The following is a 27,510-nucleotide window of genomic DNA, read 5'->3' as shown; positions in this document are numbered from 1 at the left end:
TTATAACGGGTTCTAAGCAGGCGGGGAACCAATTTATGGCGGTGCATCTCCTATGCTGTTAAAATGCAATTTTCAACGATGATTACATATTTAAATCCTTTTTTTTTTTGGTCAAAACATTATTCTTATACATCAATAATTTTTAGGACAATTAAGAAGAACACTATAATGAATATATGATTGGCATTTTTTAAGCCAATTTTAGCATTCATTAGCTTGAACATCTATTTCTTAAAGCTCAGTAAATATTTGATGATTTGATTTGTTAGGTTTCTTAAACCAAAAATCGCTAAATAAAGAAACTGGTCAAGTAAAACTGCCCAAACTGTATGTTAATTTATTATTTGATAAGTGCCAAAAGATGGGTAGATTGAAATTATTAACCAGTATAGACTTGCAATTGTTTGCCCAATCTCGCTTTGTTTCACAAAGCATTTATGAAGTTATTTATATTGCCACAGGAAATTGTGAGGATGCCACGACGAATTGCGACTTGTTCGACATATGTCAGCGGGACGTGGAAAAAGCAAAAGAACTTTGTAGAAAGTATTGTAATCTATGCGACGTCAGTAAGTGATTACGTTTTATATATGCTATTCTTATTCTATATTAATACTTATTTGAGCTTGGACAATCAAGTACGGACAAACGTCGGCAGATATCAGTAGCTTTCATTATGTTTCCGGCGCAGATAAAATATTCTAGCACACCGGATAGGCATTTCCGGTAAATTCAGCCGTGCTGGAAAACTCCATCTGGCATCCCCCCATGCCAGATGAGTCACGCGCTGTGACGTAATACTTTCAATTTCTTTTATTAAACACTTAATGTAACCATAGTTATGAGATTTCAATAGATAAGTTCCATTAACATTAACTTTACAGAAATATTCCTTAAAAACAAAACAAAATAACTCTTAAAAGACGTGATAGCGAAGGAACTAATTGACGTATGCAGTGAATACAAATTACTGCGCGCCATGACGTCAGTAAACATTGATCATCGCACGCGCTTTTTGGTGAAATGTACAAAAACGCGCTTTCTTATGTATTTTCTTTACAAAAAATGTAATTTAAGGTATGCTAGAAAAAATATCTATCATGTGTGTCCGTTCCGGATAGAAAAATCCGACCCTCGGGCACGCTGCGTAGCCGGTAACTCGGCAAGCCTCGTTACTCGGCAAGCCTCGTTACCTGACAACGCAGGTGCCCTCGGGTCGGATTTTTCTATCCGGAACGGGAACACATGACAGATATTATTATTCCGACCCAAGAGCACTTGTGAAAGCTGCATACTTTTATTTTTTGTAATCGAAATTTGACGTTAAAAACACATTGTTTACACAATTTACCGTCTGCACGTGTGTCGTTGTTAACTGACGACATGACGCGCAATGATATGAAAATTACAGCGTACGTCGAAGAGTTCCTTGAAATAGGGAGTTTTTACAGAGTTTGAATAGCATTTTTCATTACATTTCTCCAAACAAGAATTTATTTTAATAGGTTGTTTGTTTGAAATGTCATTATCTAAATCTAAAATTATGATATTTTGAATTGGCGCGCAAGTCCTCTTCCACTTCGGGATAAAAGAGTAATATAACAGGCACTAATCACATGACCGGAATCATATATTCGGTATTCAAGAAAAAGGGAAATCGTTTTAGTCTCTTAAGAATTAAAACCTTCCATTCAGTCACTGTTGAAAGCGCAGAAAATCACAAACTGTTTTTCCTTTTAGTTGACGGAGCATGGGCTGTGTGGAGTTCCTGGGGTCAATGTGATGTCACGTGTGGTAGCGGCACGAGGTCACGTGTCCGGCCATGTGACAACCCGGCCCCGGCACATGGCGGAGATGTCTGCCAGGGAGAAAAAGAACAAACGATCGCTTGTGTAGTGGCTCCTTGTACCGGTAGAGACATTTTATATTAATTTATATCTCGCTTAATAATCATATTAGGTTCAGATAGCTTAGTTTACATTTACTATTTACAACCTTTAAAGAATAACAGAGGCACGATCCCTGAAAAATTGGTTACAGACCCCCGATCTCTTAATGCACATTGCAATAGCTTACACAAGTGTTGAGTGCTCCTTTTACCTTCAGCGATCTAGACAGCTCGTCTTCCAGTGTAAAGTTTCTTCCCTTACTAGCTCGGACACGCTACCTTAAATTAAACTACAACCCTATTCTCGGACTTCATTGTCCCAAAAATTAAGTATGAAGTTAGTAATATAAACAAGTGATTAACAATGATTGCTTACAAAACCAATGATTGGAGAAATAATTATTATGGTTCAAGAATCAATGTTTAATTATCCCAAAACCAAGAACGCACAAACAGAAACACTACAACACCTAATCATTATCTTAAATCAAGACCAGCATACAAAACGCTAATACCAGTCTCACAATATATCAGTTAAATCCAAAGTCCTAATTGTATAGCTTGTACGGGGAATCAAACCATTGACCCTGTTCCGTCTGTATCGCAATGATCCAGGCTTACTAAGAGGCCCAAAAAAAGGAAACCCCACGGATGTCCGAACCTGAAAACTAGAAGCTGTAGCGCAATGCTTAACTTTAATTATCCTAGTCTCCAATAGTTCAGAACCCACCCTAAACAGTACAAAAAGATACGTCAACGCTTCCCTATATATTAACGTGATGTTCTCCCGTCGGCGTCGAGACACGAACTAACCATTTCTATGCCTTTCGCTGGTTTTATACCCTAACATCATGTTGCCAAAACGGAATAATCCATTTTAACAAACACTATGGGTGAAACCATTGTATATAACTTACATTACAGAGAAGGGGTGTCAAGTTCATTAATCTTTAGAAAAAGTAGAAACCAGTAAGAATATAACTTTTTTCGTATCAATCTTTTTCTATTTAAAACCATGACTTTAATATTAAATACACAAAACATCCTTAAGAAGTAATAAGATAACAGCGGAACTCGTAAAAAATCAAATACTTTATAAATGTCATTAAAACAGAAATGTTTATTTTGCGGGCTCCGAACTCCATGATTCCAGGAACATTACACCAGAACAGAAATCGGATTACCATTGGCTGTAATATAGCTGGACATATTTTCATCCCCGTGTATAATTTAAGAGGAAAACAACTGAATTGGTAGTCTTTCAGCATTTAATTGGGTATACAGGGGCGACTCCATGATTAGGGGCGTAACCTTTTGACTTGCGCCTCTCCCTTTCGACCGAAATTTCACTGGTTTAAAGTGATGGCATGGGGTTAGGGGATACTCTAATATTTAAAATGAAAAGGAAACAAAGACGATTTTAGGGGAGGGGGGGGGGTCGTGACGGGCACCACACCCCCTGGATCCGAACATTGTTAACATAAGATAATTTTAGCCCCACAAAATGTGCATGTTCTACAACCACCGCCAACAAAAACATAAAACATCGAAAAAGAAAAAAAAACACATTTAGGTCAGCTCCGGATAAATTTAAGCCAAGCAGGCTCTTTGTGCGTCTCCCTGAATCGGTTCCAAATATTCAGCCCCATTTGAGGCGCATATACTCGACTTAGATTGACATCCTATCGAGACTCTTGACAACATATTTCCATGTCTTATTCGGAACACCTCGGCTATTCTCAATCGAAAACAACACCGGATTGATATGGACGGTTTGTAATGTCAGAAATCTTTATATTTAACTACGCTGCAAGTAGATCGCGTAGTAATTTCAATTAAGCACTTCAAGTAAGTGACTTTTCGGAGTTTTAAATAATTATGATATAGATCACTTCACTGGCAATCAATTCAAACTTAGATATCCAAAATACACGTAAAACACTACAATTAATTCATACTATTAATCAAAATTTTGTGAACTACTCCTCCTGATGAACCCGCATACATTCGAATTTGTTTTCGTTAGAAAATGGCTGAGATGTTATGAATGTTCATTTCTAAGCATTAACAAAGTTCTGCCCGCACGATATACTATAATGCGTTTCGAATAGGGATACGGAAGAGAACTTTCTTCAGTGTAATCAGCACTAAGAACTGAAAAGCTCTAATGCCGAGCGCAAGGCAAGGGAACAACTAGTTACTATTTTTGAAGGTTTTTTTTCGTATTACGCAGTCGGTGATATTTACTTTCAAAAGGTTTTAAACATTTCCAACTCAACTTTTACTTACCGTCCCTATTAATGCAATTTGTGCTGGTCGGACGTGAGTTAAATTGAACTTATGCACAGCTATCTTACAAACAGAAAGCAACGTGTCAAACTTGGTCAAATTACCAGTGAGTGGGACTCCATCCTGAAAGGCGTACCACAAGGATCAATATTAGGGCCTTTAGTTTCCAACAAAGTTTAGTGTCCTAAACGACATCTTCTACTTTATCAATAATGCAGTTGTGTATAATTATGCAGATGACAATACTTTTTCTGTGTGTGATAAATATCCTGATTTTGTTAAGACCACTATTGAAGAAGAAAGTAACATTTTGATAAACTGGTTTACTTCCAATAAAATGCAGACTTACCCTGACAAATTTCAAGCAACTTTAGTTTCAATAATTAAAACTTAATCACACCATTGTTTATGAAGAGCAAGTGAAACTTTTAGGCGTTTAGGAAGATAGTTTATTAAATTATGAGATGTTCAGATTTCTAAAATGTGCAAAAAAGCAGCTGAGCAATTGAATATCCTTCAAAGACTAAGCAATTGTTTGACAACCAATTCTAAGCCAATTATCTTTAAATATTTTATCAGATCCAATTTTAACTACTGTACTGTCGTTTGGCATTTTTGTAGCAAGACCAACACTGAAAAATAAGAAAAGATTCAAGAGCTTTAAGAAGTGTTTTAAATGATTACAACTCGAATTACGAAAGTCTTTTTCATAGAGTTCAATTGCCAACATTATTTTTTAGCAGGTTAAGATATTTTGCTATTGCAACTTACAAATGTCTGTATGGTATCGCACCAGTATATGTTCAAAACCTTGTTGCTTTTAAGATATGTAATTTTAACCTCGAATATGAAAACTGTGTAGATGTTCCATAAGTGAGAACAACTAAATATGGGAAGAACTCTTTCCGCTTTGAGACCAGTCAGGTATGGAACAGCTTCCCAAAACTACCTGGAATTAAGAAGGCTGATCCGCACCTGCACAGGTCCTTCTTGTAAATGCTCAAACGTGCAAATGATATCTTATTGCTTTAAAAATTAGACGTAATAAGAAGAAATTGAGAAGTATAATATCTTTCACAGAATATCTTTCATCCTTTGTCTTAACGGAAAGGGAGTTTTGTTTTCAGTGAGATGGATTACACCCACTGGACAACATATGGCATTCAAATACCAGCAAAGTTTTAAGCGGACATTTTGAATGAAAATAACAAATAGTCAAAATAAATGATATCGGCTAATATTTATTTATGATTGTTTCAAATTTATAGAACATCTCTCGAACACATACAACTACTTGTGTTTTTTTTCGGCAAGTATTTTGCTTTGGTGATACCACTTTACATTTTAAATTAACACTCTTACACAGTGGTAAGGCTGATATTGTCAGGACAGCGGCTGGGCAGAGGTTTTATGGTTACCTGTAGGTAAAGATTGCCCAATGGGATTTACAATGCCTTTGTGCGCTACCGTTTCTGATAATATCAGCAAAATCTAGTAATATCAAAATTACATGATAAATATAATACATCCTCAAAGCAATACTTTCCAAAGATGTTTTCTATCAAGCTAGATTTATTATAAGTTATTCACCAACTACACATCAATGTACAATGCTGTTAATCCAATGTATATATTGCTACTTACAATTTTGCAATTTTCAATGTATGCGATTAACCTTTTAAGTTATACTCTTGAAAGAACGAACCAATTTACAGTGGTATGTCAACTAGCGGAACCGTGCGCGTGTGGATTGCCCGTACAGCTGGCAAAACTTTTTGATGTTATCACTGTTTACAATGCTCTAATCCAATTTCTTTACTATTTGTAGCTGTATTTATGGATAAGATAACGAACTGTTTTTGTAAATACTTGTTCCAAAAATGTGTTCATTTTAACCTTTATGCTTTTATTTCCAGGTCACACGCTCATTGTAATATTTTGATATCTTATGTTTATTATTCATGTCGGAAAATAGCTCATTGAGCTAATGTTTCTTGTTAACACATACCCGACTTTTAATAAAGATTTTTGTATCGTGTATTTTGTATCTGCCATTATGTCACATTTAATGTTGACGTCCTCCATTTGGAAAACGAACGAAATCTTTAAAACGATATATACTTCCAGCCAGAATGTTCATCTCTACCTTATACATCCTTATTTATAGTATTCAGATACTTAAATATCATTTTAAGTTAACGGAGGTTGGAGCGGATGGTCATTATGGGGCTCCTGTAGCTCCACCTGTGGAATAGGAATGCAACGACGAGACCGCTCCTGTGACAACCCATGGCCATCCAAGGACGGCAACCACTGCTTCGGAGATAGTGTTGACAACCGCTTTTGTACCGACATCCAGTGTCCAGGTCATTTTGAGTTACAATTATTATATAACATGTACATTTCGCTTATCAATTTAGCTACATTCTCGTACATATTGCTATTATTACCGATGATTTGTTTGAAAAATGTAATAGTTTTTGAACGTTTGACTTGCTTGGAGCACGTGGTAAGATTTGAGTTGTTGTGTAACGCTAGAGGAAAAACATGCCTAAGTAAGCGTCATTAACACGTCAAAACCGCTTGGAGTTAAAAGCAGGAATATAACATTTGGAAAATTTCATATTTTCATTTCAGTGGGATGGACCCAATGGTCTGAATGGAGTTCGTGCAGTGTAAGATGTGGAACAGGGCTACAGAAGCGGTCAAGGTCATGTCAAAATCCGACGGCCTCACACATCAACGACAGCTGTACTGGGGACCCACTTGAGTTTAATACATGCACTAACAAAACATGTACGTTTTTTTTTCAGAAAATATTGCTATGAAGCTTGTCAGAACTATCATTTTTTTATTAATGCTGAACACTATTTAAATTTTTTGTGTTTATTGTTTTCATTGATTAATTATCTAAAACATAAACGCTTACATTTCTAGTCTGCGAATATATTTCAATTAATCTTTAACGGCCTACAGGTTCATCGGCATTTACGGCGACGGGATATGCACCTTACGGAAATGACTCCATCAGATTCCCATACGTTATCCTGAATGATGGCAACGACTACAACAGCTCTACAGGCGTGTTCACCTGCCGTGTACCGGGACTGTACCTTGTCACTGCGACTCTTTCGAAAGATTTGGGTACAACTGTTGACTGGGTTGCATGCTACATTCAGCAGAATGGAGCCAATAAGTTATATCTATACCACGACATGCGCGGTGACGACGTTGATGGGTACGCAACCTCCACCACTGGAACATTCCGCCTTCGTGTCAACGATCAGATCCGTATTGGTGGCTGTCTACACCTCAGCCGTATTTGGAATACTGCTGCAACTTCTTTTTCTGCAGTGCGTATTCGACCAGAATAATTGTACCAGTAACATTATTCTCATAAAGTATTTCGAGATGTGTTAGTCATGTTATCAAAATAATATATGGCGTTAATAACTGCCGAATGTATTTTACCAAGACACTCATCCGAGATTTTCTTTCTTAATTACTAGTTTATATGAATTTCGTCAGCGTTGGAGCAGCGTTTCTTTAAAAGAGGTCGCAACATTCTAAATCGATGATAGATGCGGAGCAAATGTTCGAATTTACTCGCTGCTTTTTCTGGCAATTTTTCTCCTTTGTTTTCAAGTTATTTATTCGTAGGGGATATTATATTCAAAAAAACAATTAATTAAATTTTCAACATTCGTGCATCCTATCGTAATCAATATTTGTAAGAAAACCAACAGAAACAAGTACAGAAGTCGAAAGTTTGAACATAATCTACGTTTTATGGCACAGGGTCAACCCCAACTATATAGAACACAAAAACAATCAATTACAAACTAGAAACATGGAACAACATCACACAACTCCACAAACAACACACAAAATTTATAATATATAAAAAACTAGGGGGGGTTATAAAGGATTGATAGGTACCGAAATGGAACGGTCATTAAAATGTAAATTTACTGGGGGATTAAACTAGCTTGTGTGCACAACCACACTCTTATTACAACACTCCCGAATACAGTTAAAACGTAAATCATTATGCTGAATCTTATCAAAGTATCAAGTCAACCTTTAGTGATGCGTTAGAAATTTTGGGTGAGTGCCCCTTGAAATGTATTAGTTATACGTTAGATGGATCGGATATTTGCTTTCCTTTAGTATATTATTGGTGTCTACTCTTAAAGAATGTCATAATGTATATATGTGTCTGTGGTTGTTGGGTTTTTGTTGTATTTTTAAGCTCAACATTTTACGGATTTGATGCAGTATTATCATTAATTTCGATCGGGACCATTTGCTTTGTTTTAATAATTTAAAAAAAAAATCACAACAGAATACCACCTCCTTTGGAACTAAGCTTGTTAATAGAGTTGCAGTTTTGATCAAACTTTTAAAATTTATTTTGTGGTTTGGAAGGATTTATCTACAGGAAACTAAATACACATCCTACACTTAATATCAAATAGTTAACAACAACATACCGCAGAATATATATATTTATACGACTATACCCCCAGCAGAGCTATTGAAAAAGTGTCTTTTTACGGTTGTAAGCGGACCGTGCACGATAATTTCGAGTAATCAGACTAACCGATACATTGTATTTAGAAAGGCACTGATAATAATCTAATTTTTATCTTTCGGAAAAATATTTCTATTTATCTATTTATAAATCTGTATTTATGTTTTTATTAAAGCATTTATTTCCTCACTAATATATGCAATACATTTATCGTCGTATAGGTCAGACACAGTTACTCTTTTTTCTTCAAAAGTGTCCTCTTATTGACTTCGCCTCGGACAAAATTGGTGTTCGTCCTAGCGAAACGGCTTCATACGTCTAAACATACTAATCATATTTAAATGTTGTCCAAGAACTTTACGAACAGCCCTAGTATACGGTGGATGTTTCAGTTTACTTTCTTAGCTTGGGCAGCGTAGTTTTCGAAGGATTTTATTAATTCTAAGCGAGTGTCGCATGTAAAAGCGTTATATTAAATGCACATGTTTCAAAAGACTTTCAATCGATCGTCAAAATATTATATAGACCGATTATCTCCCTTTTTATGTAAGCAATAATGATAAAAAAGGTATTGAGGATATTTGTTGATTTAGTGTTTATTTCACGAGGGTCATAGAAAAACATAGAAAAAATATTTTCACGAGTGGTGAAGCCAGACCACATGTCAAAAATGAAGCGTGGTCCTCACCCCATCTTTGGAACGACCCGCCTAAACGCGAATGAGACTGATATCTTAACATGATGGAGATTTAATATCCATGTATCATGAAACAAACCTTCAAAGTTGGAAAACTGTTTGAAACCAATGTTTATCCTTTTTATTTTATTCACACTTTTGACCGTTCAAATATTAGCTCAGTTAAAGCATAAGTTGGCCAGTGTGTTCATGCCCTGTTCAGGTTAAGAGTAATTAGTGCATTAACTGGTGTTATAAGGAACATGAATTTATTAATAAAAGTGTATTGATGATTTTTCACACTATGTTTGTACTAAAAATGAGAAAATTAAATACTTAAGAATCCTGTTTCTCCACAAGCCAGCGTAGGAACGAAGTCCTATGTCATCAGCGATCAAAACTTTGCGTGAGGGGCGTTCCACGGGTTTCAAAGGACGGCAAAGAGTTATTCAAAATGTGGGTATTTAGAAAACTTACAACACAAATACATCTCAAAAAATAAGCATAAATAATTTCAAGTGAAATATTGTTGATTTCAGTGTAAGATCGTTTGTTATTTCACTTGCGATCATATAAAAACTATATTTTCACTCGTAGCTTCGTCATTCGTGAAAATATGTCTTGTTTTTACAAATAAAATACGATCTTACACTGAAATCAATAGTCTATAGTATGAATTTTATTGATACTCGTGAATTGAAAAACGATTTTTCGCTGAGATCAAAAATATGCTTTTTATATTATGAATTTCATTTATTTTCCTTATAGTTCAAGAAACAGCACAAATAACTTGAATCACATTACGTTAGTTAGAAGTAGATGAATAAAACAGCAACACGCTAAGTGACAAAATTGAATAAAAGTTAATGAAAAGCTTTGTTCTGGCGTATATTCCTATCGCATCGTAAAACTACAATTCAACTGCCTTTCCAATCTATTTTGGCCCAATATGCAGAAAATCAAGTCCCAATAAAAGGGAACAAAACGCGAATTAGGACCGAATTTCTACTTTACAGACGGCATCTTCCTTCCGTCATTTATATTCATTAAATTGCGTGTGATTTGTAATCAAATTTCCCAGGAAAATCAATGTAAGGACGACAGTTCCATGGCGGGAAATTACCATGGGAAACACAGGCAATGTCTTGTATATTGTGTGATCGTCCTCGATCGTACAGATGGTGTAGGAAGTACGAGAGTACATGTTTGTTAAGAGAAGCATCTTTTGCCGGGAGCCAGACAAAACCTCCCATATACAAATCCTCCTATGCAATTTTGACTAGGTGGACAATGTGCCAAGGCCTAAAAATAAATACATTGGTTCGGTTTTCAGACCCTACCTACGAAATAGGCGCGAACCCTACCGTTTTTATAGTCAGTTGGTAAAAAAAACTTAAAAAAAACACGTTTGTTTAAAATATTTAACGCTTTAAACAGAACATCACGATTCTCAAATGAGGAAAATAGCGATTTTTAAATTGATGTTACACTCACCACACCATTTTTTGCCAAAGTGTATTTAACTTTAATATGTTGTCCACAGGTTATAATTTTGCTTGTTTTACATTGAAATGATTTAACTGGTTACAGGTTAATATTTGATACATATTTACCAATAAATACACATTTCATTTTTAAAAATGGAAATATCTGTTTAAATTGCATTGTTTAATTAATGGAACCGAGTTTGATTTGCCTTGTACACGCTTGTGTGCTTTCACCACTTGATTTCAATGCAATCTATGTTGTCATTTGTGTTCTGTTCTGTTCTGGTTTGTTATGTTCTAATATGTTCTGTTCTGTTCCGATCCGTTCTATTATGTTCTGTTCTGTTATATTCTATTATATTCTGTTCTATTTTATTCTGTTATATTCTTTTCTGTTCTGTTTTTTTCTGTTTTGTTCTGTTCTATTCTATTTTATTTTATTCTTTTCTATTCTATTCTAATTTTTTTTGTTCTGTTCTGTTCTATTCTATTATATTATATTCTGTTCTGCTGTGTTCTGTTCTGTTCTGTATGACTAGGTTGTAGTTATTGTAACATATATACAAATACAAGTTATGATATGTAATGTTTACATTTAGATATGCCGTCGAAACCTGTTGTCTTGACCGGCAAAAATACTTCGAGCCTCACGGACATCGAGCCAAGCGATAGTGCTTACACAGAGTAAAAAAATCGGTCCTTTACATACAGTTCGAGTCAACGAGGAAATCGAGCCAAGCGATATCGAGCAAACGGGTATCAATTTTACTTCATTTCCTTGGCTGTGTGCAATGTGAAAATCCAATTGCCTCTTTGATGCCAGTCTAGTTTCAAACCAAAACTTATTTTGCATTTATTTTCCAACATTTAACTGTAAAATAACAATAATACATACACACACATACAAACATATAAAAGAGATTCGTCTATCCTCTCTAGAAAAAAAAAGAATACACTAACATTAAATTTCAGCAAGAATAATATTTCCATCTTCGTAACACAATTCACGCATCATTTGATATGAAGGTCGTTTCTGATGACCTTTGTATGACCCGGAAACTTCCGATTTCTCCGATGATTGGTCATCTTTTAAGTCACACGGTTCTTGCACATTGTTGCCCGGATGTAACGAATTAACGTTTGAAAAACTGTTTAATGGCGTCTGACCAGAGTGGTTAGGAGTCTGATTTTCACTAACCTGGCAGTCCGTGAATGATGTTGTGTACATGATACATGATGATCTGGGGCTGTGTTCCAGTGACCGTACGGGGACATTTGAGCTTTGGGATGAAACAAACGAATGGGTCATAGAATGTGCAAGTGATTGTTCAGTCGGTGGGCGGTATTTCACAAGTTGCCGACGACGGCGCTTATAACAACATACAGCAGTTATGATAACCAGTATTAAAACAAAAAGCACAGCGCCGCCTATAAACCCAACGTACCGCAGAATGGAATTTAGGCCTGAAATTAAAAATAAGACATGTTTATTTAAGCTATTATTATAAACCTTTTCATTCGTAAGCGAGCTACCGAAACAACGTGAAACCTCAATAACATAAGCGAAGTATTGTCATGCTTACTACTTGCTTCAAAATAAAATAGTCTAAAGATAATTCTTAGAATATATGAATGAAAAAACAATATATCATATAAGAACTTTTAATAATATATTTCTACAGTCGAACCCCGTTGGCTCGAAATCGCATGGCTCAATTCCTCGTTGGCTCGAACTGCGTGTAAAGACCGATTTCTACATTCTGAAGGTAAGCATTCCCGCTTGTCTTGAATTTTCCGAGGTTCGCCGGTCCTTGGAGTTTGCGCCATCGGGGTTCGACTGTTTTAGAATTCTTCTTTAGATAGATAATGTATTGAATGAACATGTATTACATTTATAAAAAATATGTTTTAAGGAATCCGACCCACAACTATGTGAATTTTTTATGCCTGGTGCCTCCATCTTAATTTAGTAAATCATAAAAACGGCCTTCAGACATTCCAACCGAATCAGCTGAAATAAACGGCAATAAAATAGAAAACTGTTATAACTGTATGTTTAATGTACGTTTCGTACTTATATTTTGCATATAGTTAATCAGCAACTCAATACTATTCCCATACCAACATTATAAGGGAGCCGGACACAACATCCCATGGATAAAACCTCTCATGCCATTTTTTACTTGGTGTGCAAAACAACATAGCAACAAAGTTATTGGATGTTATGTCCGTGCACTGTGTCAAAGTTTTGTGGAATGTTTTGTCCACCGTGTCAAAATAATGTGGGATGTTTTATCCACTGTGTCAAAATGATGTGGGATGTTTTGTCCACCCAGTCAATATAATGTGGGAGGTTTGTCAATCCAGTCAAAATGATGTTGGGTTTTTACTCCGCCCTTTTAAAATCATATGGGATGTTTTTTCCACAGTGTCAAAATGATGTGGAATGTTTTTTCCACCGTGTCAAAATGATGTGGAATGTTTTGTCCATCGTGTCAAAATGATGTAGGAGGTTTTGTCCACCCAGTAAAAATGATGTAGGAAGTTTTATCCACCCAGTCAAAATGATGGTGGATGTTTAGTCCTCTTAATCAAAATGATTTGGGATGTTTTGTCCGCTCAGTCAAAATGATGTGGGATGTTTTGTCTACCGTGTCAAAATGATGTGGCAGGATTTGTCCACCTAGTCGAAAATGGCATGTGAGTTGTTGTGCTTGGGATGTCCTATAATCACATTATAAACGATCATCAGGCATAACTAATATCGATATAAATATTTTAAAAATAAAAAATATGTCAGAGAACTAGGTATGTTGTGGGTCAGACTCCTTAATTTCTACATACACATACACTTAGTTTCATCGCTGTGGTCGGATGCCCCACAGTTTGGTAGTTCATTGCATTTGAGAGAGTCGTGTATACAAAACTTGCATAGTTCCAATCCAACGGATCGATCACACAGGTTTGAACTAGCCGCGCACTGAAACCCTTTACAGTGACCTGTAAGAAGAGATTGCACGATTTTGCACGAGAAAGGTCACAAAACACTATGTTAAGTCTTATTCATGCGTGTTGATTCTTAGGATTGAAAGAACTTCATACACACAATATAATCGATCTTCGGAAATAATCGATCAAGCTTTTTCGATAAATTATCGATAATGTAGTATTAAAAATCTCACAGATCTCATAATCTTATAGACATGTTAAAATCTAAGAGTAAAAACATAATAACTAGCTGCATTTAACGAAAAAGAAAGCACATTTTTAACTTTTTCCCCTCTTTTTGGTTATTTTCAAGTAATGATAAGCTTTACATTTTTAGCTGAATAGAAGGTAAAGTTTACTCTATATATATAGATGATACACGTGGTGATTATCAATATTGATATAATGCAATCGATTATGTGCCCCTCAATCGGAAACTATTCGTTTTTGACAATTATACCGTTGTCCTAGCTACCCACCAAAGTTTAACTTAAATATTGTTTGTGAACCGTTATCTGTACGTATAGACTGAGTCAATCTCAATTTTAAGACGAAATTTGACGTCGCACAAGACACACTTAAAGATTGGACGGCGGTTGCTTGGATAAATCAGAAGCCGGGCCAGTTATCTAACTTAGGTAGAATACCAGCATCCAGCAGGGGAGGGGTGGTGCCAAGTTCTATCTCAGGACAGACTACATAGTTGTGAAACGGATATAGAATATGTGACAGAGATGTATCTTATTGTTTTCCTTTGTATAGCAAGAACTTTAATATGCCCTTAAGTCCACTGAAAAAGGTGACACGCAATTGCGTTATATCTTCGGCGTTCTTGTTTTCATTAACCTTATATTAAGTTTCCTTCATGACTTATGTTCTACCAAGTAAAATGCTCTACACCGTACCTCCTATCGCGTCCAGGGTAACAGCAGTCCACGTAAGGCGGAAACCCGTCAACTGCCCGTAGTTGGTCAGCCCGCTCTGAAATCTGCAATGAATACATATAGTTATATATTTGATATCAAAGGTGCACGCGTACACATTCTCGAACAAGTTGCGTTTTACAATCTCTCAAAAATTGCAATATAAGGACAAATTTTATAGCATATCATGACCTCTTTTATAATCGAACTCTACCCTGCGGTTACTTCCCTTTGATGTACAGTAATCACTGCCGCCACCCATATTTCCTGATGATGATCGACATCACGTGATATCATTAAAAACAACTAAACATGTCTTTAATTTGAAATTAGAGATATTCTTATATACGTTCGGAAGAAAACGGTGTTTGATGGTACTTAAATACAAAATATTGTACGTTAAAAAATGTTGGTGGGAGATTAATCTATAATGGCACAAATGATGCATGAAATTAAATACTTGGTATGTTTTGTCCGCCCAATTTTGAATGTCCTGGCTGTCGTTGTTGAGTTTATAAAGGTCTACCCGCGCCCTACAATGGCTGCATTATTGTTTAACCCCATCACATCTCCAAGTGTGAATTAAAGTTTTAGATCCCGATTTAAAGCTCTTAACGTGCACAAGGTACACAAATATGAATTAGTAATGCTCAAAAAGTAGTTCACATCTACAGGTACATGTAAATAATTGCGTATACACCCTACTACATGTATGTACAGCCAAATATATATTTATGACGTTTGGGTGGTAAATGATTTTGATTTTTCTTCCACTATGTATATTTTGCAAAAATATTATCAAATTCATCCGTAAAGGAAATACACTGTGTAACAGTCTCGACGAAACATGCATACACTACTGCAGTTAAGATAGTGTACCAATTGTTTTATGTAGCCTGACATTGCCATGTCCAAAAATTTGCCCTTAACGTACTCGTTCACTGCTTGTTATTGTATTCACACGAACTGGACAAACAGCTTACGTGTGTTTACAAAAACACGTGATTGTTTCATAACCAGTGTGTTTTTTTTTCCTTTGTAAACTGTGAACATGACGTCATGACCACATGTTGTTTGTATAATTATTATATGATGTCAATACACATGATTGTGCTCAATAGACAAGCGGCTGATTGTTTTGTTTATACTGTGTATTCTTTCAAGGATATTATCTTCCAAAATGAAGCTTGGGCGTATCCAGGATTCTACGTTAAAGAGGGTGTAACTTAGGGGCGAAATCTTTTCAATTGCGCCCTTCCCTCAGAACCGAAATTTATTTGGTTTAAAGTGTTGGCATGGAGGTACCGGAGTACACCCCACAGAAATTTTTAACTCTTATAGTCCGAAATGGTGCATTTTGGGCGTATTATCCTACTTTTTTTCTCCTTTACTGAAATAAAAAGTAAACATGGACGATTTTATTGTTTCGGGGGGTGGGGGCTTGTGGTTCCGCTATTTTGAATGTACTCATAAAAAAACTATATTATGTTACATTAAAATGATGATTCGGTCGTTTCAAAAATCGTAAAAAAAGAATGGGTGTGTTTTTGTAAGAAATTTTGCATCTTACAGCACAAAGACGTACATTTTATTGTTATGTGTCACTGACTATTTCTGAAACACTAAAACAATGTTAAAAAATTAATACTTCTTTAGTTTTTTTCGTTACCATGTAACTGTTAAGGATTATCTTCTAAATATTAATTATTTAGACAAATTGATTTCGCCTTCGCCCACTTATGTCTAAACGGAGACATTGAATTTTAATTTTGATTTCGTAAATCGCTCCGTTTATTCCCTTCCTAGATCCGACGAACGCAAATAATCACATGGTGTTGACAAGTCCTATCCCTGCATGTATTCGATAACTAGTTGTATAACAAGATCATATAACATGTTTATGGGTATTCGTGGGATAGTGTGCACGAAAGTAGTTCGCGAGAACCGATAACTAGTTGCATTTTATGTTCATATAATATGTTAAAGGGCATATGTGGGAGTGTGCGGACAAAGTTGTTCGCCAAAACCGAGAACTAGTTTCATTTTACATGTTTTGGGCTATTTGTGGGAGTGTGTGTCGGAATATAGTTCACGAAATCTAGTAACATTGTACAGTGTGTGTATATCGTGATAAAGTACGTCATAAATGCTACGTCGGAAGTTAACATTTTCTCAAACAAACAAGTCTCTCAAAACATGTTTTGATAAAAGCGCAAAAACTTATGACTCATAAGGACTCAACAGACGCTCTAGGTTTATCTGCCTACACGTGTTAATACAATGTTGCAAAACGGTGTTTTTTTTATATTTCATTTCGAACATCATGTTTCTTTTCATGACGGTTAGTAAATAACTATCACGTACATAACAGCAATTTATTCACGTAATCTCCATGTAAAAGAATATACATCCACTGGCATGAACATTTATAAAGAAATGTTTAAAAATGGCTTGAATTTTACAACCGAAAACAGCAGAGGTCAAGGTCAAAGTTGCTGTTACTAAAAATAGAAAAAATATTTTCGCTCAGTAAATATGCTTAAAGTTGGCGTGTAGTAATGGAACTCGAGTTCGTACCTTTGCATTGATATTGGGGTCAAAAGGGTTAAGGTGCAGGTCGTTGTTACTCATCATAGCAATAGAGTCTCTTCTGGTTCGGTTTGATTAAAACTGTGCACCGTCAGTGCAACTCTGACAATGCCCATTAGCAGAAGACCTATTATATCAAGAACCGTAAAGACATATTCGATGCTCTTAGAGGACCAACAATAAATTTGCAATACATTGAAATACACGGAGACTTTATACAGCCGTCACACAGCGCTATATTCTTAAGTATTTACATACCGCATCTGATTGTTTTCTGAAAGATTTAATTCATTTTGCATTAACTGATTAACATTTCTTGACAGCAGTAGACGAAGTTTCGAAAGAAAGACCTTGGTCTTGCATATATAAAACAAATATTTAAAAGCTCGGTATTTTTCTTAAACACATCAAAATCATGAAACCAAAATCATTATTGTCACAAAAAAGTCAAGTTATGAAAAGGCGAAATGTTAAACTAATTCTTAATTTTCGTGAGTTTAATTTGCATTTTTTTGCAGATTTGTTGAATCTAAGCCGAATGTACATGCAGCATAAACGCATAAAAAATCCATCGTAAGGCCTTAAAGAATAGATTTGGTTCGGGTTACCGACTGTACCTAATAAGATAACTGTGTTTTCAAATGTAGTTTAAATTCTTTAACGCTTAACACAGAAGTTTACTTTAACACCATTCTCAAATGATGAAAATAACGTTCCTATATGAAGTCCAATAAAATGAAAGCCTACCTACCCTGACTGTTTTTGAAAAGGATGTAACTCTAACCAAACCAATTTGTTTTGGCTTTAAGTAAAGCAACAGCGATAAAATACAATGATAGCTTTACTCTTGGTTTCTCAAATACAATAACAGCTTAATATTTACAATATAATTATAAAAGAAAGTATAAAGCAATCTTACTTTCTTTGCGAAACTGTATCTTTATCTTACTTTAGCTCTTGAGCAACATTTTACACCATACGTTAATCCTACCTGATGACCATACGATCGCCGATAGAGAGGTATTCTTTCCTGTCGGACGCTTCATGGTCCAGCTGTCCACAGAAGGTCAAGGGATCAAGGTCGGGAGTAATGTAGCCGTCAAATAGCATCAGCAGGTTCGTATCGATACACTTCACTGAAAAATTGATATATTTTATCATGTTTATATGTAAGCAGTGGGAAACGAAAAATTAATTGGCTCTTAGGCCACACCAAAAGGTTATTGCGTTCGTCGGATTGACCGCACCTATGTTCAAGAAACTATTAAAAGATGAATCTTTTATTAAGCGACTACTTCTATTTTCATACACAAGAATCCCACAAAAGTGCCGCCGAAGCCATGTTGCGTTAAACATTGCTAACAGATTTTCTTACTCGTATGTGTCTACGACAACTTCCGGAAGCTTGAAACAGTTATGAATACTTCGTGAAGAAACTTCTTGATTTACATTTAGCTGTTGAAATACTGGAATAATCGATAAGAATGTTCAATCCAAATACAAAATATACACCAATCAAATGAGAGTATACCACTGTAACGCCGCATAGCAGCATCGCCGCATAAACGTGCTTTTTCGTGTATGCGGTGATGCTGTTATGCGCCGTTACATACCCCTCCCCTTTGTACGCAGTTTTCAGGTGCCTTTTAATGAGTACTCGGGACTCGGGTTGGTACATGGTAGGCATTTTTTTCAAAATTGCATTACTTATTATCGCTAGTGTAAGCAGTAATCTCTAGTTTAGTGTTATGTAGTCCGCTAGTGTAATGTTGTCCCATGTACGGAAATAGCTGTGAGCGGTAGTGTAATGTAGTCCGATGTACGGAATTAGCTGTGAGCGCTAGTGTAATGTAGTCCGATGTACAGAATTAGCTGTGAGAGCTAGTGTAATGTAGTCCGATGTACGGAATTAGCTGTGAGCGCTAGTGTAATGTAGTCCGATGTACGGAATTAGCTGTGAGCGCTAGTGTAATTTAGTCCGATGTACGGAATTAGCTGTGAGCGCTAGTGTAATGTAGTCTGATGTACGGAATTAGCTGTGAGCGCTAGTGTAATTTAGTCCGATGTACGGAATTAGCTGTGAGCACCAGTGTAATGTAGTCCGATGTACGGAATTAGCTGTGAGCGCCAGTGTAATGTAGTCCGATGTAGAAATTAGCTGTGAGCGCCAGTGTAATGTAGTCCGATGTACGGAATTAGCTGTGAGCGCTATTATAATGTAGTCCGGTGTAAGGAATTAGCTGTGATCGCTAGTGTTATATAGTCCGATGTACGGAATTAGCTGTGATCGCTAGTGTAATGTAGTCCGGTGTAAGAAATTAGCTGTGATCGCTAGTGTAATGTTGTCCGATGTACGGAATTAGCTGTGATCGCTAGTGTAATGTAGTCTGATGTACGGAAACAGTTTTGATCGCTAGTGTAATGTAGACCGATGAAAGGAATTAGCTGTGATCGCTAGTGTAATGTAGTCCAGCTGTGATCGCTAGTGTAATGTAGTCAGATGTTAAGAATTTGCTGTTTCGATCGTGTAATTTAGTCTGGTGAAAGGAATTATATGTAAATGTCATCAAACCTATAATTATGAGTGTACATGTGTTCATATATGAATAAGATGTCCATGAATATTGCAAAAACGTCTATCGGTACAGTTCTGAAGAATAATCCGGTTTCATAAAAGAAAAAAAACCAGATCAATCCACCAAATGTGTATACAATATCAGATTAGGCACACACTAGAAGAAATAAACATTCGAGAGGAAGCAAAACAGTTCTTAGTAGTAACTTTAAAGGCAATTGTTCACGTCTTATTTGGTCAGATATCGAAAAGATAATTCCGTATGAAATGTAAACAAAACGCTTATAACAATGATTAAACATCAATTGAAATTCCAATTGCAGGGTTATTGCTTATAAGTATGGGGATTTTTGACAGAAACACTCTATTTTGCCGAAAAACGGTTAGTTCCGCGATTGCAAATACAATTATTTTAAGCTTGGATTGACGATATTAGGTTGAAATACGGTAAGTATATGTCAGTTGCTGTTTGATGTTGTTCATGAAAGTTAGTAGAATAACTCGTTTTTGATAAAGATTAAACAGTTCGGTGCACACATTATCTTTAAGAGCGGGTCCCTTTATAGAACCCATCGGGACCCACTCGGCTTGGACGAGCTTGCCGGAGATTGCCGGAGATTACCGAGTAGTTACGAATCGAGATTAATCTCATCACCGGCATCATGTTCCTTGATTGAATTTATGTTTCGTTTGTAATCATATTACGACTGCACTTGGCTTACATAAAACGTTCCAATGAGGATATTATTCAGACATTATCCGTTTTGTTCTGAGGGAAACCCACCAGGAAAACAATTATATTTGTCTAGACTAACGTTTTTTTATGGTTATCGAACATCGCCATTAGGCCATGCAACATTATTTTTATGTCTTAGGTTTACGGTCATTTGGTCGTAAAGATAAAAATAACAAAACTCAAAATTAAGCAAAAAAACAACGTAATTTGATCCTGAAAATATTACGAATGAGCAATAAAAAATATATATACAATGAAAAGTCTTATCAGGTGTGGATATGAAAAGATGGTGGTGTGTTTTGTTTAAAAGCTGTACTCTCGCAGATTGACCGTTTTGACAACTTTTTTTTCTTTTTTTGTCTCGGAATGCGCCAATTTTTTATATACATGTCTGGAAACCAGTGAAACAAGACTGGTAACAAAAAACAGATTGCAATTTTTCATAAAAAAGTTTGAAAATTGATGTTTCATTGCTAAAAAGCACTTTTATTAAATAACAATAAATCATGTTTGTTCCATTTGATTTACGAAGTTTGAATGTAAACAAATTGTACAACTTTGAATATGAATTACATTATCAGCAAGTAAAATCAAAGCGCTGATAGCGCTGTATGAACAGTGTTTTATACGTGTTTTCACCATTATGATTTACGATCATGTGTGTATTAATAAGGTGCTGATATGTTGCACAGTGAATCCAAGAGTCCGCGTGTAAAACAACCGTAGGGGCCGCCCCAGGTTTATTGAAGCATGATGGTAAATGAAATATTAATATTTTATTGACAATAAAATTAATGTCGCTGTGCAAGAAGGCAAACACTGATGGAGAACGTAACCAATCCGAGTTATTTGAAACATAGCTTGCAATTAATATAGTCTGCACTTTCTCAAACTATATTTTTGGTGGTAAATCGGCTGGCAACACTTGTAACTATTAATAGGAATTTTCTGTTGTGAGTGTCGAGTTTGTGGCTACACTGAACAGGGCTGAAACAACCCTGTTCAAAAACGAAATTACAATGAAATGAGGAATGAGCAAGTTTCATCATGAAAACCTAACTAGAAAGAAAAGTTCAATGAAATGAGGAATGAGCAAGTTTCGTCATGAAAACCTAACTAGAAAGAAAAGTACAATGAAATGAGGAATGAGCAAGTTTCATATTGAAAACCTAACTAGAAAGAAAAGTACAATGAAATGAGGAATGAGCAAGTTTCATATTGAAAACCTAACTAGAAAGAAAAGTTCAATGAAATGAGGAATGAGCAAGTTTCATATTGAAAACCTAACTAGAAAGAAAAGTTCAATGAAATGAGGAATGAGCAAGTTTCATCATGAAAACCTAACTAGAAAGAAAAGTTCAATGAAATGAGGAATGAGCAAGTTTCATCATGAAAACCTAACTAGAAAGAAAAGTACAATGAAATGAGGAATGAGCAAGTTTCATATTGAAAACCTAAATAGAATGAAAATTTCAATGAAATGAGGAATGAGCAAGTTTCATCATGAAAACCTAACTAGAAAGAAAAGTACAATGAAATGAGGAATGAGCAAGTTTCATATTGAAAACCTAACTAGAAAGAAAAGTTCAATGAAATGAGGAATGAGCAAGTTTCATCATGAAAACCTAACTAGAAAGAAAAGTTCAATGAAATGAGGAATGGGCAAGTTTCATCATGAAAACCTAACTAGAAAGAAAAGTTCAATGAAATGAGGAATGAGCAAGTTTCATATTGAAAACCTAACTAGAAAGAAAAGTTCAATGAAATGAGGAATGAGCAAGTTTCATATCGAAAACCTAACTAGAAAGAAAAGTACAATGAAATGAGGAATGAGCAAGTTTCATATTGAAAACCTAACTAGAAAGAAAAGTTCAATGATATGAGGAATGAGCAAGTTTCATCATGAAAACCTAACTAGAAAGAAAAGTTCAATGAAATGAAGAATGGGCAAGTTTCATCATGAAAACCTAACTAGAAAGAAAAGTTCAATGAAATGAGGAATGAGCAAGTTTCATATTGAAAACCTAACTAGAAAGAAAAGTACAATGAAATGAGGAATGAGCAAGTTTCATCATGAAAACCTAACTAGAAAGAAAAGTTCAATGAAATGAGGAATGAGCAAGTTTCATATTGAAAACCTAACTAGAAAGAAAAGTTCAATGAAATGAGGAATGAGCAAGTTTCATATTGAAAATCTAACTAGAAAGAAAAGTACAATGAAATGAGGAATGAGCAAGTTTCATCATGAAAACCTAACTAGAAAGAAAAGTACAATGAAATGAGGAATGAGCAAGTTTCATCATGAAAACCTAACTAGAAAGAAAAGTTCAATGAAATGAGGAATGAGCAAGTTTCATAGTGAAAACCTAAACAGAAAAAAAAGTTCAATGAAAGGAGGAATGAGCAAGTTTCATCATGAAAACCTAACTAGAAAGAAAAGTACAATGAAATGAGGAATGGGCAAGTTTCATCATGAAAAAAACCTAACTAGAAAGAAAAGTACAATGAAATGAGGAATGAGCAAGTTTCATATTGAAAACCTACATAGAAAGAAAAGTTCAATGAAATGAGGAATGAGCAAGTTTCATCATGAAAACCTAACTAGAAAGAAAAGTTCAATGAAATAAGGAATGAGCAAGTTTCATCATGAAAACCTAACTAGAAAGAAAAGTTCAATGAAATGAGAAATGAGCAAGTTTCATATTGAAAACCTAACTAGAAAGAAATGTTCAATGAAATGAGGAATGAGCAAGTTTCATCATGAAAACCTAACTAGAAAGAAGAGTTCATTGAAATGAGGAATGAGCAAGTTTCACCATGAAAACCTAACTAGAAAGAAAAGTTCAATGAAATGAGGATTCGCAGTTTGGGCCATTAAAACTGAAGTCAGACTTGAGACCTTTCTTAATTATGGCCCCTGATTTTCCAATTAGAACCAGGCCCTCAGGTCACACCAAATGGACGTTTCTTTTTATGGATTTATCGCATACATTTTCAGAAAATGCAAAATAAATACATAACAAAGTCATTAGCGATGAATATTTCGAGTGATAATATTTTTTTACTTACTTAATTTATACGAAGTCTGAATAGTATTGCTATTGTTCATCCAAGATATTAATCATATAGACAAAACTATGCTTGCACCTGTTTCTGAAAAAGCAATGTGTTCGCTTTTCATTTGTTTGCTCGCTCGTTTAAAATTGTTCTCAGCCAAAATCCGAAAAACAGAACGTTAAAATAGTGTGGCCTGAGTAACGGTTTCCGCTAACCCGGCATGCTAGTCCAACAATAATGGCTCTTCTAGGAATAGAACACGAAAAATCATTAATGTTCGGGACGCCAAAATTACAGACCATAGAACTTCATAAAGGGATATTCTTCTCTCTGTTCATGCTGTAAGGAAGACAAATTTGCAGTTAACGTAAAAAATGACATTTATCGCCAAGTTTCTACTTAATTTGGTTTTACTGTTCATACTGTTGTTTGACTTGTTAAAGGTACTCGCTCTTGTTTTGGGACCAAAATTAGTTTTCCCGGAAATGCACATAAAAGCCCTTATTACATAATTATTGTACTCTATGATTTCGAAATTGCAGAAATAAATACAATTTTAGTAGAATTATGTATTTTGTTTTATGTTAGGTGCGACCAACGCCAAACGAAAAAAAGAAAAACGACTTCTAATCCACACGGCCACCGGGACGAAAGTGACAGATATTGTAACCTCTTAATAATACAGTAATAACATCACGTGATAATGTCAATCAACCAATCTCGCTTAAAAAGCTGTTATTAAGTGATTACTAGCGTTGTTAACGCTAATGAAAACTATGTTCTTGTGTGAACAGACTGAAGTAATGATATTTTATATTATGAGTAAAAAATGATAGGGTTATAAGTACTGCGTTTTGATCCGGGAAATTGTATTTTACTCGGGTGATTTTTTCCTCATCGGATTTTACGAGGCACAAGCCGAATGAATTCAAAATCTGCAAAAAAATAACAAAAATCGAATACGACATTTCGGATCTACATGCAGTTCTTATAACCTTTTTATCATATATATTTTTCATTTATCATTCAACAGACACATGTTGTCATCATTAATGTCATTTATGACGCGCTTTTTTCTTTTATGACGTCAGTTTAACATCAAGCAATAATACATTTATGGCGTGACGTCACAAGAGTGGAATACGGCAGTATTGCACTGTCCAGAGTGGAATGCGGACTACCGTATTTTGCGATATGTATTGCGTGTGAATTAATGATGGGTATATCATAGAATAGTGTTATTAGTACTGCGTTTTGATCCGGGAGGTTGTATTCGACTCAGTTCTAATAACCCATTTATTATATACATTACTGGTAAGATCACTTAAAAGCCACATGTTTCCATAATAAACGTCATTCAAAAACGCACTTTTAATGACGTCGTTTTAACAGCGCGCAATGATACAGTTATGATGTGACGTCAGTAGACTGGAATACGGCTGTATTGCACTGGGGTTGAATACGGACTACTGTATTTTGCAATATGTATTGCTTGTGGATTTATGATTGGGTATAAAATAGAAATTAATAATCTGTGTAGGAAGTAAATAAACTGATCCTTTATGTGTCTTTTTAAACACTTAGTAGGATAGGTGTAAATTAGGATGAAGTTCGTGATACCATATTTGAGTACATGGATGATAAATTGGCATGTTATATGTGTAAGAAGATAAATTGGACAACAAGCTGCTCCTATTTGTATCTTGTTACCCTTATGTAGGCTAGGTGTGAACAAGGGATGAATTAAATGATACCATATATGAGCACTTGAATAATAAATGTTTGCTAAATATGAGTAGCACAATTGAGCTCTTTATCATTTGGAGCTCCTCAGCCATTTTTATCGAAAACAACCTCGGTATGTATTTGGACGGTTTACATACTCAAAGAGTGATAGGTTTAAGTCCGCTGCAAGTAGATCGCGTAGTAATTTTATTTAGCAGTTAAACTTTATGGCTTTACTCTTTGGATTCTTAATTATGATTGCAATAATACAATTCTTTGGCAATCAATTTAAACTTAAATCAATAAATACAACTCTAAAACACTACATTTGATTAATAATATTATTAAAAAAGTACGAACTACTTCAACTGATGTACCGGCATACATCCGGGGTTGTTTACGATAAAAATGGCCGAGGAGTTCCGAATGGCTCTTTATATGAAAGTTAAAACACACACACACTTTAGCAACATACTCCAGCTCTTCATATTATATTAAAAACACACTTAAACAACATACTTAAGTTCTTTATAAGATATTTAAAAAAAAAACATCAAATACATACTTGAGTTTGTTATATGAGAATTAAAAATATAAAAAAAATAAAACATCAACAATCAAAATTGAGTTTTTTTATGAGATTTAAAAAAACCTTCAACAACATATATGAGCTCTTTATATGAAATATCAAAAACATCAAGAACAAATTTGAGCTCTTTATGTAAAATTTAAAAAAAAGATACTTCATCAACACACTCAAGCTCTTAATAAGGGATATTAAAAACATCAATTACATACTTGAGCTCGTTAGAAAAGATTTTTAAAACAACATGAACAACCTACTTGAGTTTGTTATATGTAGAGCCATGAACGTAATGAGAATTCTTTGCACAGATTCGACCTGTATAATCCAAGTGCAACCTGCCTCTGTCGGGAATGCCCCTGGGTAGTTGGGCGAGTGGATTTCACCCCCGTGCCCCGTGAGATACCCTGCACCGCAGCCAATGGTCGATGGGGGGAAGGGATGCCAGTCTGAAATTGGTTTAACTCTGGTGTATTTTATAGGAATTTTATAATATCTTACTAAGTAGCTTAAAAGCTGATTATAATAACTGTGCCCTATATATTATACGTATATACAGCTGTGTATTTATATATACAGTAAGAGTAGGCTTTAGCTGTTGTATTCCAATACGTATAACCTCAGCTATAAAATACAGCTGTAGCTATACTTTTAGCGCCTAAAATACAGCTATAGCTATACTTTTAGCGCCTAAAATACAGCTGTATATGTACCTTAAGAACATAATTATCGTTGCTTTACTCAGCTGGAAATAAAACTTCAGCAGTAATTTATGGCTGTTATTGCTTATAGCTATATAGATATAAACATACAGCTGTAGCAGTTTTTTTAAAAACAACTGTAGCTATATTCTTTGTTGTAATGTTGTTGATAGTTCTAGTACTATTGATGGTACTATCCGCCATATTTTAAACATATTTTTTTAAAGAGATTCTACACCAAAAACCTCGTACATCACGATGCTTGCGAGACTGCAGATATTAAATGACGTTAAAATATATCATAATATAAGGATGTTGCATTTAACGAACCATTGTGAAAAAAACCCACACAAACAGCTGTTTAACTTCAGACATTTAAAACCATTATTGTGATGAAGATTAAATTTTAAGATAATATATTTGCATTTCAAGTAATAACAATTATGCAATTGCAAAAAAAATATGTACTGTAAGTATACTTTTATCTAAAAATTCGTAATGGCCAAGAAATCCCTTTGCGTTTGTCGTCACGTCAGAATGAAAGACGATCTCGAGTTTTGATTGGGTAGATATGTAGAAAGGGGGCGTGGTTTTCCCGCAGTATTTCGCCCTGGGTTGCTCCTTGTACCCTCTGTCGTTGATGCTTGAAATCTCTATGTAGTCGTAGTTACATCTAGAAAAAAAAACAATATACCCAAACAATTTAACCTACTTTTATTTACTAGTTTTCGGCGCATTTAAAGTTGCACTTTTAAAGGT

The 27,510-nt window shown here is 35.1% G+C and overlaps 1 protein-coding gene across 6 annotated transcripts in view; it reads right to left on the bottom strand.

Annotated features, from left to right (window-relative positions):
• Positions 1-11,740: 11,740 nt before the first annotated feature.
• Positions 11,741-27,510, bottom strand: part of LOC128239038 (cubilin-like) — a 159,729-nt gene continuing 143,959 nt past the window's right edge. For all 6 annotated transcript variants that reach the window (XM_052955466.1, XM_052955465.1, XM_052955464.1 and 3 more), the window contains 6 exons: positions 27,231-27,424; positions 26,311-26,499; positions 18,366-18,510; positions 14,768-14,850; positions 13,725-13,874; positions 11,741-12,338 (listed from right to left, as the gene is read on the bottom strand). In XM_052955466.1, coding sequence (XP_052811426.1) covers positions 11,836-12,338; positions 13,725-13,874; positions 14,768-14,850; positions 18,366-18,510; positions 26,311-26,499; positions 27,231-27,424 — 1,264 coding nt within the window. In that variant the 3' untranslated portion in view covers positions 11,741-11,835. The remainder of the gene's footprint in view (positions 12,339-13,724; positions 13,875-14,767; positions 14,851-18,365; positions 18,511-26,310; positions 26,500-27,230; positions 27,425-27,510) is intronic.

Source organism: Mya arenaria, chromosome 6, assembly GCF_026914265.1.
Source record: "Mya arenaria isolate MELC-2E11 chromosome 6, ASM2691426v1".
NCBI lineage: Eukaryota > Metazoa > Mollusca > Bivalvia > Myida > Myidae > Mya > Mya arenaria.
This window is presented reverse-complemented; position numbering and strand designations above follow the sequence as displayed.